The sequence below is a fragment of the Tenrec ecaudatus genome, chromosome 15 (genome assembly GCF_050624435.1).
Source record: "Tenrec ecaudatus isolate mTenEca1 chromosome 15, mTenEca1.hap1, whole genome shotgun sequence".
Taxonomy (NCBI): domain Eukaryota; kingdom Metazoa; phylum Chordata; class Mammalia; order Afrosoricida; family Tenrecidae; genus Tenrec; species Tenrec ecaudatus.
In genome coordinates, this window is record NC_134544.1 from 59,463,845 (window position 1) to 59,478,809 (window position 14,965).

The following is a 14,965-nucleotide window of genomic DNA, read 5'->3' on the forward strand; positions in this document are numbered from 1 at the left end:
TAATAATAAAAAGAAATAAAATTAATTATACAACTCTTTTTGATATGACTGAACTGTTAATTGTATGATATGTAGAAGAAGTACCAATAAAACTGTTTTAAACTCCCCCTCCCCATACACAGAAAAATAGAGCAATCAGACCCTATTGTCTGTCCCACCCTAAATAGGGCCCACTCCCTTCAGATAAGGATCATAAATTGTCCCCTTGGGGAAGAGCTAAAAGACACCTAAGGTCGAGCTAGCTAAGAGACTACCAAGGTTAGGTTGCCAACTTGTCTCTAGAACCCACCCATCTTGTTACGTATGTGCCTACCTGTCAGATGTATGCTCTTGTGGCTCCCCTTCCTATTGCGTGTACACCCCTACCTCGTCCCCTTCATGTTATGGGTATGTCTCTTGTACAACCCCTTCCTGTTACTTATGAGCTTACCGTGTCTTGCCTGCCTGAGATGTTATAAGTCTGTCAGCCAATAAAGTACTGTCTCATTCTGGTTCCAGTCATCATGTAAGAGGTGAGCCCTTGCTTGCTTTGTCTTGTCTGATGTCTCTTTAATTTACCCCTCAATTACACAACCACCCCATTGGACCCATTCGGGGTGGAGGCTGGTCCCCCACAGATGGGAAACTTGAAGGAGACCATACATGGATCATCCCATTGTGACCTCAGAGTCACTATCACAGGGACACTCCATAAACTGAGGTCTGGCCATCAATCTGTGCACCTTTATCTGCTGTGACTTGAAAGTTAAAAATCCAGAGTCATTGTACACTAGTGGCCATGGTTACAGATATTTTGTAAGTTTTGAAAGACATGACTTTATAGAGTAAGTATACATTTTGCATGGGATCTTCTGACATTCTTTTGTTGCTGTATGTGAATCAGACCATGAACTTGTCTGTTTAGTCAAACAACTGCTATTGGCTTTGGCATATTTTCTCTCAAATGTCTTACTATTGCAGACAATGGAAATAGGAGAGAGAAAATGGATCATTTACAAGCTATCAGGCATGTGCAAAGGAGCCCTGGTGGTGCGGTGGGTTAAGCCCTTGGCTGTTAACTGAAAGGTCAGCAGTTTGAAGCCACCAGGAACTCTGCAGGAGAAAAACAAGGCAGTCTGCTTCCATAAAGGTTTACGTCTTTGGAAAACCTAGAGAGCGGTCCTACTGTCGGGTAGGGTCACGGCGAGTTGGAATGGAGGCAAAAGCAGTGGGTGAGTACGTGCATGTACGTGCATGCAGAGATATGACATATATATGACACTGCATGAGAGGTCACATTCTTACCTTGTATGCCTGGTCACTGACAGCCTTAATATTGGCTTCTCTCCATTTTCCTGGTACCCCGCCAATTACTTCACGATAGTTCACATAATAGCCAGTAATATCAGCCCCTCCAATCTTATCTGGCTGCTTCCAACCAAGAACCATCGAGTCACGAAAACTTTCAAGACATGTGATATCATAGGGTGGAGATGGCGCCGCTGCAGCAATATGAATAGCTTGTGAGTAGGCAGAAATGCATTTGTGATTCCATGTATATTAAACTTGGTCAATTGGTGCTGTTCGTGAAGGCAATGGGTCTTGTAGTAAAAGCAGAAAACAAAAACTAAAATGAGAAGCTGATCAGCAACTGGCATTGAATTTGGTGTATGAAGGGGAAAAATGGATACAATAAAACTATACTTCAAGTCTTTTAAAAATAAGAAAAATAGTTTTGAAATATTAACAGCAAAATGATGGAATAGTCTGGGGGAAAAAGGATTCTGTTCCTTATAGGAAGAAATATTTATCTCTAAGGTATTTTTTATTCCTATGTTTCTTTATATGCTTGTGTGCATGTGCTTATTTTGATTCCTGAGGAAAGTTGAATTGTATATAATTTTTACATCAATTTTCTTATTTAGAATTTCCATATAGTTCCGGATTAGCCCTCCATTATTCAGGTATATTCAGTCACTTTTATGCGACCCTACAACTATACTATTCTGTCTGCACAGAGGGAAAAATCTTATTCCCGAGCTCAGTTAAATGCCACATTTTAAGAAGAATTTTAAAAACCAGGCACAAACTTCCATGTGGCTTTCTCTTGGTATATGATATTTTTATAGCAATATTTTGACTGTTTTTAGAATATTATTCATATAGCACAAAACACTAAACAGCTGTCACTGTGTTTATCGCTGCCGACCCAGAAAAAAAATCTAGAAGGTATTTTTTAAAATCCTCATTTATGGTGGCTTTGCTGATCAACTTTTCACTCAATTGATGGAATTATAGGTTTAGATGTAGTGGGCTATGGAGAGAAGCCTGCCTAGATATAGAAAGCATCAACAATAATTTCTAGAGATTCAGTTGAAATATAAGGAAGCATACATTTGCAAAAAAGTTTTTAGAACAATGAAGCCTTCTACATCCTTTCTCGACAATTAAAAAGAAAAACACCAACAACTTTCTTTTCCTTCTTAGTTGAGAGCAACGTTGAATATAGATTCTCAAATTAGCATCTTCTGTCCTTTTGAGTGGAAGGGGCTGGTGAATGTGTCCAAAAACAGAAGCCTTTAGAGATGTTGGGTGTGGTAGAAAAAAGGTGGTAGATATAATTTACCAGCATATGAGGGTCATCATTCCATTTTTACTTGACGATATAAACATTTTTCCTGGAATATGCAAGCTATAAGTACCAGCTATCTTAGATAATTATTAGCTAACAGATAGAGAGTCTTAAATAAGTTCTGTCCATGTGGGTTGTGGTACACTATCAAATACAATTACATATGCTCATAATACTTCATTAAATGTTTCTTGGCAACGCAAATAAAATTATTTATATTGACTTGAGTTAAATGTGGAGGATCATTTGCGAAATTAGCCATTATCCTGGTAAAATGGTACTCGCCTTAGATATAGACGGAACACGGATATCTCCAGACATCTCATCTATGGCAATCCTGTCCTTTCTGCTCTCCTAACTCTCTAAACGACGTGAGTTCAAGGATGAGTGTCAGGTCAGTCTAAGGACTCTGAAACCAACTAATTCCAAGGGCTCCATTGCCATCAAGTCTGATGAACAATGTGCAAAAGCAAGAGCTATGCAGAATGGGTTGTATAAGACGTGTGTATAACACATTAGGCAAAAGGACTATAAACGACACCGCGCATGACCAACGATGGAAGAATGTGAGGTGGACAATGAGAGGTGAACACACTGATGGCGACAGATGGACCAGTTTGACTCTCACAGTGCTCACCTCGGTCCTTCTTTGTTTTCGGAGGGTCAGACTTACTTTTCACCTTAGAAGCTGCTTTCTGTGGTGGCGGGGCGGGCTCTTCCTGAACGGGTTCACTTACTGTACTCACTTCACTTTTGCCCTTCTGTCTGGGAGAGCTACTGGGCTGTGTAGGCTTGTTAAGTTTGCTACTAAGCAAAGCATCTTTCTTAGAAGTTGACTGAGAGGCTTCATGCATGCCTCTCCGGAAGTCTGTTAGTCCACCAGGTATGTCACTCAGTTCTGGACACACTTCTTGAGACACGCCTCCCCCTACAATTACCAGATAATGACAAAAACACTTTGAGCACACATATGGTATAAATTGCTCTTACTTCATAGAACACGGAGGACAGCATTAGGATCACAAACAGATCAAAACCAATCTTGGTGTAACAGAAACGATTTGAATGCGAAAGAAATGTGGAAACCACATGGTTCACAGAGTTTACACAACCAACATTTCAATTGCTCCACATTCAAGACAAAGAAGAAAGGAGACCAGAAAACTACAGATAGACCACTTTGATTTTCAGAAGCCCATGTATTTTAGCAAATCCTCAAACATTCCTTGAGAGATGCCAGTCCCGTTATTCAGCAGAAGGATGCGGCAGGGGAAGGACCAACACCAGACAAAAGACATATTATGAATGACCTTGACTTTAGGATGAAACAGCATGCAGTACAGCAACAGTGCAATTCGGTGCCTCCCAACCTCAAAAACACACGTTGACTTTGCTTACTGTATACCCGAACCCAACCCAACCAAGCCCAACACGAGCGGCCTGAAGCTCCAGGTGACCCATTTCTAACAGGGTAGAACTGCGCTGGGGGCGTTTCTTGTTTGAAGTTGATCAGAAGAATTCGCCAGGCCTTTCTTCTGTTGAGCAGTCGTGTGATTTTAAACTGCCAACCTTTACATTAGTTGTCAAGGGCAAACCATTTTCAGTAACCATGGTTGCCTGCCCAGTTTATAAGAAATGCCAAAAAGAAAAAAAAAAAGTCATAGCAAACGCTCCCTGACCACCTTCTCCACTCACTGCCATCAAGTCAATTCTGACTCATGGCGACCATATACGGCAGGTGAGACCTGCCCATGTGGGTTTTCGAGACTGTAGCTCTTCATGGGAGTAGAGAGCCCCATCTTTCTTCTCAGGAGCAGCTGGTGGTTTCGAACTGCTGAGCAATCTAGCAGCCCACTGTGGAACCAGTACTCCACCAGGGGCACGTAATGCTAGCGGAAGCCAATTGATAGGAAACCTTTCTGGTTAAGTATGCTATTATGTCACAGATTTGACTTATTTTTTGCGCCAAATGAGTATTTGTCCAAGATTGGGAGGTACATCATGCACAGACATATCATTAATTTTGTGAATGGTTTTAGTCCGATGACCACCTTGCGAGCAGAGACGATGATGATTAATCAACAGCTTGGGCCTGCATGGATGTTAGCGCTTATGAAAAGTATGGTGCTGTGCTGTGAGTGAAGACAAGCCAGCTCTGTGGCAGATGAAATGACTGTTAGGGACACGATGATGTGTGTTATGCATGATCTACCACTTTGTGGAATCGGAGGGTCCTTCCCATCTCCAGGATGCGCATGAAGTTAGAGTGGAGTTCCACACAGAGGTTGATGGGAACTATCTGAGGAAGTTGAGCTCACGAGGATGGAAAGGCACAGAGACAGGATGAGTGATGGTGATCTGAAAATGACAGCTGCGAAGGGTGAGAGGTCACCTCCGAAAAAATGACCAGCCGATGATGGAGGCATCATGGCCCAACATGAGAAGCCTTTAAAGTTTTTCTGGACCGGATGGTATCTTCCTGTATCACTTAGAAAAAGTCATTTGTTTTCCTTACAAAGTTATGGGTAAGAAACTTACCAATAGCAGCTTTTACTTCAATGGCTTCTGAATCCTGCGAATAGTCACTGAGTCCGGCTGCATTAACGGCTCTGACTCGGAAAATGTAGCTCTGACCAGTCACCAACCCATGACACGTAAATCTAAAAAGAAAGAAATTTTAAAGAACTGTCCTAGGAGAAAAATTGGGGAAGAGGATCATTAGTTAACTGGATGATATAGCTTTCAGAAACCTATCATTAAAAAGAAGGAAAAGTTGGAGAGAGGTCCAAGTTAAGTGCTTTGGACATGGTGGAAATTGAGGCAATTTTCTAAACTCTCTGTTGACAAACAAGGAGTCCTGGTTTGACACTGAATAAATTCTTCAGGTTTTGCATTCTTTTTTCTTCATGTTTTCTGAGCTCTGTTTGCTCCTCAATAAAAGTAATTTGTAGAAATTGACTACAAAATTAATACATAAGGCATGTCATAAAATCAAGTATATTAATGTTGTTAATGACTATGTCAGACATACATTATGAGTGTTTAAGGCATCTGTCTACTCCATATCTCAGAGAGCTAGCCTCTTCCCTTCCTGCCAGGGAAGGGACGCTACCTGAAAAAGCACACTAGACACTAGAATCTAAAAATACGGTGGAAAATGAATTTCATAATTATTAGTTAAATTTGAAGATTTGGTTATAAAACAGTCTTACTCTTGAATGGCAGTTTTGCTACCAGTAGTTACTCCAGGAGTCACTGTGGCATTTAATTCTACCACACTGTCTAAATCCAGAGGAAATAACATGGCTGCTAGCGTTCACGGAGAGCCTTTAGAGCTAGTTGGTAGCTATTTGAAAGCCAAACGAAATAAAACAAAATGAAAATCACTAAACTCTAATTTATTTGATCACGTTGATGTTCAAAATGTCGCTATTTAACCCCCAACACTTACAGATCTTTTAAGTCATCAAAATACCACTGAGTGGCCATTTAAAATGCCTGGGTAATTTATGGTAGGGAGAATCTCTTACATCTTTGGAATCTAGCATCACCTCACTGTGGACATGAAAGATCAGTATAGCAGTTGCTGGGTAATTTATGGTAGGGAGCCTCTCTTACAGCCTGGGAGTGCAGGATCATCTCACTGTGGCTAAGAAAGATCAGTACACCGGTGGCTGGTGTGTCCGAGTAGAACTGTGCTCCCTCGGGGATTCCATGGCTGGTCTGGCTTTCGGAAAAGAGATCGCCAGGGCTCTTTCCCCCTGAGGTGCCTCTGGGGGGGGACTCGAACCTTTGGGTGAGCCGTGAGTGTGCTGTGTTGACCATTTGCATGACCTAGACACTTGGCAGTTCGGAAGAGAGGCGTGAAGAGAGAGGACATCGCTTAAAGAACAAATCAGAACAGAGATGGAAGGTGAACTCACGCCATGGAGCCGGCACTGTATGTCCGTGAGTCTTTAACAACATGAGCAATCCTTGTTTATGCGTCACGTGCGTCAGCGTTCAGTTGAGGAGGCCTGTGTGGGACCGTCCTCTCTCTGCCCCGCTGGGGCGCTGCACCCCTCCGTGAGCCCCCCCCCCCCGACCTGTTAGTTACCGCGAGCCCTTCACGGGGTTGTTGTTGCAGGGCGCCCACGCGCCCGAGCCCACCACGCTGGACTCGATATAGTAGCCCACCAGCTCCTTCACGTCTCTGGGTTCTTCCCAAGTAACTACCACGGAGGTGTCTGTGTTTCTGCTTGGGATGATGTTCCTGGGAGCCTTGGGGATATCTAAGGAAAGGGTGGTTTTTAAAATTCATTCTTGGAACATACGCACACGCGCACAGCCCATGCAAACGTAACACAATCTTGTCAGTTTGCATTCGTTCATGTTTAAAAATCAGAAAATACACAAAGAGATATCCTAGTTTATCAGACTCAACCACATTCTTCCCAACCCACTAACCATTCATCATTAAATGGGGAGCGATCATTGGATCATTAGCAATACTTTTGTAATTCCTAGAGAAGTTTGCTTTTCATAAATAATAAGAATATATAGTTTGGGTTAAATGTACAAGTCAAATAAAGCCATCCATTTAGGTTTATAATATGAAAGATGTCACCATTTTTACTCCTGAAATGCATAAACCAAACCAAGCCCACTGCCACCCCGTGGAGTCTGTATGCTTGTGACCTCCAGAGCATTTCAGAGACGGTGAGCCTTCCCTGGGGCAGAGAGCCTCGTCTTCCCCAGTCCACGGGGCTGCGGGGTTTGAACTCGTCTACCTGGCGGCTAGCAGCCCAACCACTAATGCACACACACCAACCGGAGGATTGCTTTGTCTTTTTCTCTTGAGCTAAGGTGGAATAGTTTACACTTGCTTAGCTTAACTGGCACTTACCAAGCTTGTCCCCTACCACAGTCACTGCGGTCGCTTCCGACGGCTCCCCAACTCCAGCCGAATTGGAACAGCGGACGCGGAAGCTGTACGATTTGCCTTCTGCCAAGTCGAACAGGGCGAAGCGGGGCGACTTCACCGGGAGCTCTGTGTTGACCCGCTGCCAGTTGTGTGTGTCTGCTTCACACTGCAGGGACAGGGGACACCCAGGGGAAAGCACAGCAAGGGTGGGCGACGCTCTAGGCCAAGCCGCTCATTCGCGGCTGTACTTTTCTGTCAACAATGTGCACCTATTAGGGGGAATCAGGCTGGAGAAGATCTGGAAAAATGGGAACGATGCAGCCAATGTCATACCACTACTGTGGAGCCATCCTAAGGCATAGTGGCCCCAGAGGCCAGAGGACGACTGGCCAGGGCGTTTGTTTCAGGGCTAGAGGCTGCGCAGAAGCAGACTGGCCACACCTTTCTCCCTGGGAGCAGCTGGTGGCTTTGAACTCCTGAACCCTTGGCTAGTAGCCAACTGCTTGAGCCACTGTCACCTGGAAGGCTCCTCTCTGATGTCAAGGGATGATCTAAATTAAAGACGACGTTAGACGGCTGGGTTATAAGGTACTTTAATGCTTCACTTCTTCTTGACCTAAGTGAGACCACACACTAAATTTTTTAAAATTCTTAATTATTTCTTAATAAATCATTTTATGGGGCTTTTACAGCTCATATAACAACTATACACCAATGGTATCAAGCACACCTGTACATATGTTGCCATCCTCATTTCCAAAACATTTTCTTTCTATTTGAGAGCTTGATATTGGCTCCTCTTTTTGCCCCTCTCTCCTCCACCCTCCCAGCCTCTTGAATCATTGGTAATTTAGAAATTATTTTTATCGTCATATTTTACACTGTCCGCTGTCTCCGTTCACTCAGATTTCTGTTGTTTGTCCTTGAGAGGGGAGTTGTACATCGAACATTGGGATCATTTCCCCTTTCTCCCCCAACCTCCCCCTACCCTCATGGTATTGCTACTCCCATTATTGGTCCTGAGTGGTTAATCTGTCTTGGATTCTGTGTGTTGAGAGCTTTTATCTGTACCAGTGTACATGCTCTGGTGTAGCCATATTTTTAAGATAGAGCTAGGGTCAAGATGGTGGCGGGGGAAGAAGCATTAAAGAAATCGAGGAATGTGTGTTTCATCAGTGCTACACTGCACCCTGGCTGACTCGGTCCTTCCTTGTGACCTTTCTGTGAAGGGATGTCCAACTGTCTACAGATGCGTTTGGGTCTCCACTCTGACTCATGTGTTCTTTTTTTAAAAATAATTGTATTGGATTGTATCACAATCCACCCATCCATCCATTGTGTCAAGCACATTTGTACATTTCTTGCCATCATCATTCTCAAAACATTTGCTTTCTGCTTGAGTCTTTGGTATCAGCTCCTCATTTTCCTCCTCCCTCCTCTAGCTTCCCTCCCTTATGAATCTTGATAATTTATAAATTATTAATATTTTTTCATGTCTTATACTGAAGTCTCTCTTTACCCACTTTTCTGTTGTCCATCCCCCTGGGAGGGGGAAATTCTTTATTTTGAGAAGAGTTTAGGGTCAGAAATATTTCTAATTTTTAGAACTCATCCATGCTTCCGTGTCTTCATCTACAAATTGGGTATGATGGAAACAGATGTATTATTGGTTACATGTTGGGTGTCGATCCACCTGGTTGGCAGTTCGAAACCACCAGCAGCTCCGCTGGAGAAATACTGGGCTTTCAATTCTTGTAAACAGTTACAATCTCAGAAACCAATAGGGGTTTGCTTGGAGTCATCACTGACACGGAGGCAGCCAGTTTTGGTTTTCCCTGACCTTCTAGGGTTACTGTAAGAATTAGTGAGTTGTGCATGTTGAGCTTGTGGGACAGTGCCTGATATGGGGTAAATGTGACCCATTTTGATTCCTACTGAGAGAAACAGAGCTAATGAGAGATCGAGTCCCTGTCTCGAACATGGTCAGATTATTGACAGGGAAAGAGACAACACTCAAGCAATAAAGAGAAAGGCTGGCGACTTGGAGGGGGGCGGATGCATCTCAGTCTCTTGGTAAATAGTAGGTGTGAAGGCATTGACTTGCCTAACCTGGTTGTCAGCCTGTAGCCCACAGGCAAGGTCACATTGTGATAGGATGGGCCAGCAGGAGGTAAGAAGCAGGGGCACGGCCATGCTCATTAGGATTGGGGATGGAAACTCTGAAGACAGGACAAAGTGAAATATTTCCCTTTGCCAAGGTGAGCACACTAGAAGAGGCTCCCCAGAATTGGCCTTCGGTGTGGCCCTGGAGGTCAGGTTGACATTTGGGAAGGGCTGGTTGGGATCTTCCAGGTGCTCAGTGCAGCTGTCACCTCCGGGGGTTTCTGCGAGAGTGCAGGGGCCCTGGATGCCACCTGGGGGTCCACAGACATGTTCTCCTCCATTCTGGTCTAGAAGTCTCTAGGTGGTACCCACCCTCAATGCGATTAGCTCCTAACCAAAAGCCTGGAGCCCGAGGCTCCACAGAGGCACCTTGGAAGAAAGTCCGGGGGCTCTACTTCCAAACACGCACCCCTTGACACCTCAATGGAGCCCAGGGCTACTGGGATGCGCCCGAGGCCACCATGAGTCAGAGCCAGCTCTTGGTTTGATTTGACTTTTTCTTCCAGGATCGTAGGGGTGCTATTGGAGAGCAAGTCCGTTTTCATCACCTTTCTAGGTTACAGAGCCGCCTGGAGGAAGAGTTTCAGGGAGAAAACATTCAACAGCAACCCAAAGGGACTCATGGGAAGAAAACGCCTCAGCAGGAGGTTGTCACTGTATCATTATGCAAAGATGGTAATTACTGCCACAACCAGGCTATTCAGAACTCCTCCTCGGGAACATTTCAAAGGGATTCAGTGGGGTGTGCACGAAACACAGCAGGAAGTGAAATGTTAGCTACGACTATTCTTGTCCTGAGTTTAAAAATAAATAGGCAACAACAACAACAAAAGCAAAGCTGAACATGCTGCTCCCAGTTATCCTTCATTGGAGGCTCATGGCTCCCCTCACCAAGATGGGGCGACCAGCCCTGCAGCCAGGGGCTGATCCATCAGCAGGTGTGAGGGCGGTGCAGGACCCACTGTCACGATGAGTGGGGACAACTTTATGGTGCCAGCAACTACAGCCACACCTGAAAACATACATTCTTAGTATCGCATCATCTCACTACCCTCACGGTAGATGTTCACATTACACGTTGAAGAGATGATGTGCTTATTGCTATCACTTTGAGATGGACAAGAAGAAATTGAGGAATGTACCCAGGGGTATGAATTAGGTGCCCATGGTAAGGAAGAGTAATTAATAAGGGGAACTCGGACCCTTGTGTTTTAGCTCTAGTATAATTTTCTCGGAGCCTAGGATTATAAATAGTTAAAAGACTGTGAAGATATTTTCACGTTGTTATGTATGTGCAGATGCTTGCTTATGTCTAGGCTAGGCTATCCCTAGGCTACCTATCTACTTTCTGGAAGAGAGTAGGTCGTACCAGGAAGATGTCCTGAAGCCGAATGATCTGAATAGCAATATGGATAAATGAAAGGGACCTTTAGAAAATTAACTGAGGTGCATAAATTTCTGCAAAAACAAGAAAAATAAAATAGATGCCTTTCTGTGATTTTGCTATAAAAAAGTTTTTTAAAAAACCCTTATAATATCATACAATTTTATTTTTTACAATTTTATTTTTTAAAAACAGGAAAAAGCACTGCATTTGTTTCATTTGTTGGTCTTTAAAAAAAGTGCATACCTGCAATAAAAATGTAAACTTTCTACCCAACCCGCAAACCAACCCCACTGCCATCATGTCCATCCTAACTGATTGCAGTCTACATGGAGTTTCTGAGATGGTAACTCTAAGCAGAGCAGACAGTCTTTGTTCCAAGGAGTGGCTCGAACCGCCCATTTTCGGTTAGTTTGCTGAAGCCTACAGCACCACCAGGGCTCCTACATCTTCTTTTCTTTTATTCATCTTGCTTGGATCCACAATCAATGCTTGTGGAAGCAGCAGTCAAGAGATCAAATGAAGTATTGAATCGGATAAATCTGCTACCCAAGACCTCTTTCAAGGGTTGAAAAGCAAGGATGTTACTCTGAGGACTAAAGTGCGCCTGACCCAAGCCATGTTATTTTTAATAGCCTCATCTGCATGTGAAAGTTGGACTTTGAATAAGGAAGACTGAATAAAAATGAATGCATTTGAGCTTTGGTGTTGGCAAAGAATATTGAAAGTGCTACAGACTGCCAAAAGAACAACCAGATCTGTTTGGGAAGAAGTACAACCCGAAAGCGTCACAGGAGCCAAGGATGCAGGATTTGGTCTCACGTACTTTGGACACGTTGTCAGGAGAGACCAGTTCCTGGAGAAGGACATTATGCTTGGTAAAGTAGAGGGGCAGTGAAGAAGAGGAAGCTCCTAGACAAAATGGATGGACACAGTGGCTCCAACAATGAACTCAAACATAGCACCAGGTGTGAGGATAGTGCAGGACTGGGGATGACTTCGTTCTGTTGTGTGTAGAGTTGCTAATAACTTGGAACTGACTCAGCTGCACCTAACAACAACAACATATGCACATATCTACTTTGACCTAAGATGCCCTCTTCCTTTCATTTCTTTACTTATTTCTTTACTAATAAATGCTCCCATTTTCTTAAAAAAAAAAATCTAAAACCAAACTTACTGCCACTGAGCCAATTCCAAATCACAACAACCCTGTAGGACAGAGCAGAACTGACTCTGTGGTTTTCTGAAGTTGTGTGTCTTTAAGGGAACACAAAACCTCGTCTTTCTCCCAAGGAGTGGCTGGTGGTTTTGAACTGCTGACCTTGAAGATACCAGTCCAACTCATAGTCCACTATGCCACCAGGGCTCCCACATTTTATTACATCTAAGATATAAATACACTTACTTTTTAAAAAATATCATACTAAAAAACTTTCTCAACAAATTGATGCTAGGCCTCATTTTAAGCAAACTCTCCTGAAATCACCTTTTCCAATAACAATCATCCTCTTATCGAAGGATTTCTTGTGCCCCTCAGGGACTATTTCAGATTTGTAGCTAGGTCACTTTCCCCAAATACCTTCCTGTTAAGTCTTGACTCTTCTGCATCTGTTGAGCACCAATCCTCACCGGGACCCTCACAAACTGGAGGCATGTAGAGATTTGTATATAATTCTTATCCATAAATCTTATCATAGTTCTTCATTACATGTTGCCTTCTCTGATGCTTTAGCCCTCAATAGGATTATAAGATATTTGAGAGAAAAACATGGCCAATGTCTTGTATAATTTTATATCCTTAATCCCCCTTCACTACCTCTTCAGAATAGGGCTAGCTAAGCTATGGGGAAGAAATGAAAAGTCATGGTCACGGTCAGAGCAAGGGAGATAGAGAAGTCTCAGGGATCCATAAATTCCCTGAATAGCAAAGCAAACCTCTGTGTGACACACATTTTCCTACAGATAAATCACACCCTTCATAAGGTTTAAGGGGTCTGGGGCAACTAACACACATCCCCGGTACCTCCTGGAAATCTAACCTCTACTTTTAAAGAAATGTTTAGGCAATGGCATGCAATATACATCTAAATATTGATCTTAAAACCTTACCTTTTCCACAAAGTACATGATGCCCTCATGGCCACGCTGGCCAGGGGGCTTCCAGCTAAGCACCACATAGCTCTGGGTGGCCTCAGTTACACAGAGGTCTGTGGGGGGCCCAGGAATAATTCCCTCTGAAAGTAAGAAGGAAAAATGAGGAACACACACCTTCTGAGGAGCCTAGGCTACCCAGAGCATCACAAGGTGGTGCTGTAATTACTGTTCCACACGTAAAGACACACCACCTCTCTGAACTCCCCCCTAAAATGTTATTCACACATTCAAATGCTATCCGAGGTCGCAGAAAGAGTGACCCAATCAGACCGGGGGAACAGGCCTCAAAGTTCTCCCAGAGCCTAGAATAGTTCATGTTCCTACTAGTAAGACTGGAAATATTTCTGAGTTTTCAGAATGTGGCCCCACCATCTGTAATGTGGCCAAATTCTGCCAAACCAAAGGCTGCTCTGACCCCACTAGTAAAAGCAAGCCCCCAAGGAATTAAATGGACTCCAAATGAATCTAACTCCATCTCAGATCAAAGCCACAAATATTTATAGAAATACAAAATATCTAGCACCCAAGAGTGTAAAATTTAACATTTTACATCAATGAAATCACAAAGTACATATTAGTTATAGGTGGCATAATCATCTTTAGATTCATCCTGGTTGGTGCATGTATCACTTTACTCGGATTGAGTTGTCTATTGGCAGTACTATCTGTAGAAACGATAGTTCTTACCTGTAGGCTCCTCTTCGGTGACAATGATTTGGCCAGTCCAGGGTGCTGAAGGGCGAGCTGAACAAAGACAAGTATCAAATTAGCCAACATGGGGCTCAATTGTTTCTATTGCACTCAGAAATTTGGTAAACTGGCCCGATGAATAACCAGTATATTTGCTTCTAGTTATACATGTTCTTAATAGATCTTTAAAATTGTGTACACGGTATTGGGGGATACATGATCTGTATTCTCATGGGATTCATGATCAGTTAAACCGGTTGTCTACAATGGATTGTGTCTCAGGATAGCAGTCCAATGTGTTTCATAGGGTTTTCAGTGGTCAAGGTTTTGGAGGTTGACTGCTATGGACTTAAACCACAGGCCTACAGTTAGCAACTGTGGTAGTTGTAAAATTGTCACTTTAAGTAGGAAGCATGTAGGGGTGGAGTCTAGCCTGTCAATCAGATCATAGCCAATGAGGCCTCTGTGGGGGCATGGCCTTCTCCTTAGAATTCTGGGAAAGCTTGATTTTACCTCCTTGGGGGTGGGAGACACTTCTCTCTCTCTGACTTCTCTGGGAGACAATTGCTGCTGACAAGACACATGGAACTACACTAGTGCCCTGAGCTGGAGAAGCCACATGGATCTACCCTGATGCAACCAGACCTCTGAAGCCGGAGAAGCCACGTAGAGACCCCTGCCAGCACTGAGATGCTTACAATGGCACTGGACCCAAAGACTTTCCACCCACCAGCCTGTGATTGTCCTGCATTCGGCATCATTGCATGTGTTTCATGAGTCTGAAGAGGGCTTTATAGATTAGTATCGGACATATGGGCTAATATCGGACTTATGGGTTTGGACTGGATTGGGTTGGGATGCTTTCTCAATGTTAAATTCCTCTTGCATATAAGCCTTTCCCTTATATACATATGAGTGTCTCCATGAATTTGTTTTTCCAGACTAACACAACAACCAAGCATGGTAACCACTCAGGACTCCCACCATTTGTGAACACACATTTACTTACCTGGACTGATTGAATTGACTCCTGCCATGGCCTCCCTCCACCCCTCCT

The 14,965-nt window shown here is 43.5% G+C and overlaps 1 protein-coding gene across 2 annotated transcripts in view; it reads right to left on the bottom strand.

Annotated features, from left to right (window-relative positions):
• The window catches only part of MYOM1 (myomesin 1), a 154,974-nt gene that overhangs the window by 64,130 nt on the left and 75,879 nt on the right, over positions 1-14,965 (bottom strand). The window contains exons 13-19 of one of the 2 annotated variants that reach the window (XM_075532902.1): positions 13,906-13,962; positions 13,174-13,298; positions 7,497-7,680; positions 6,708-6,882; positions 5,150-5,271; positions 3,249-3,539; positions 1,285-1,481 (exon numbers count right to left, since the gene is read on the bottom strand). In XM_075532902.1, the coding sequence (XP_075389017.1) occupies positions 1,285-1,481; positions 3,249-3,539; positions 5,150-5,271; positions 6,708-6,882; positions 7,497-7,680; positions 13,174-13,298; positions 13,906-13,962 (1,151 nt within the window). The remainder of the gene's footprint in view (positions 1-1,284; positions 1,482-3,248; positions 3,540-5,149; positions 5,272-6,707; positions 6,883-7,496; positions 7,681-13,173; positions 13,299-13,905; positions 13,963-14,965) is intronic. The other variant, XM_075532903.1, reaches the window with a different exon arrangement.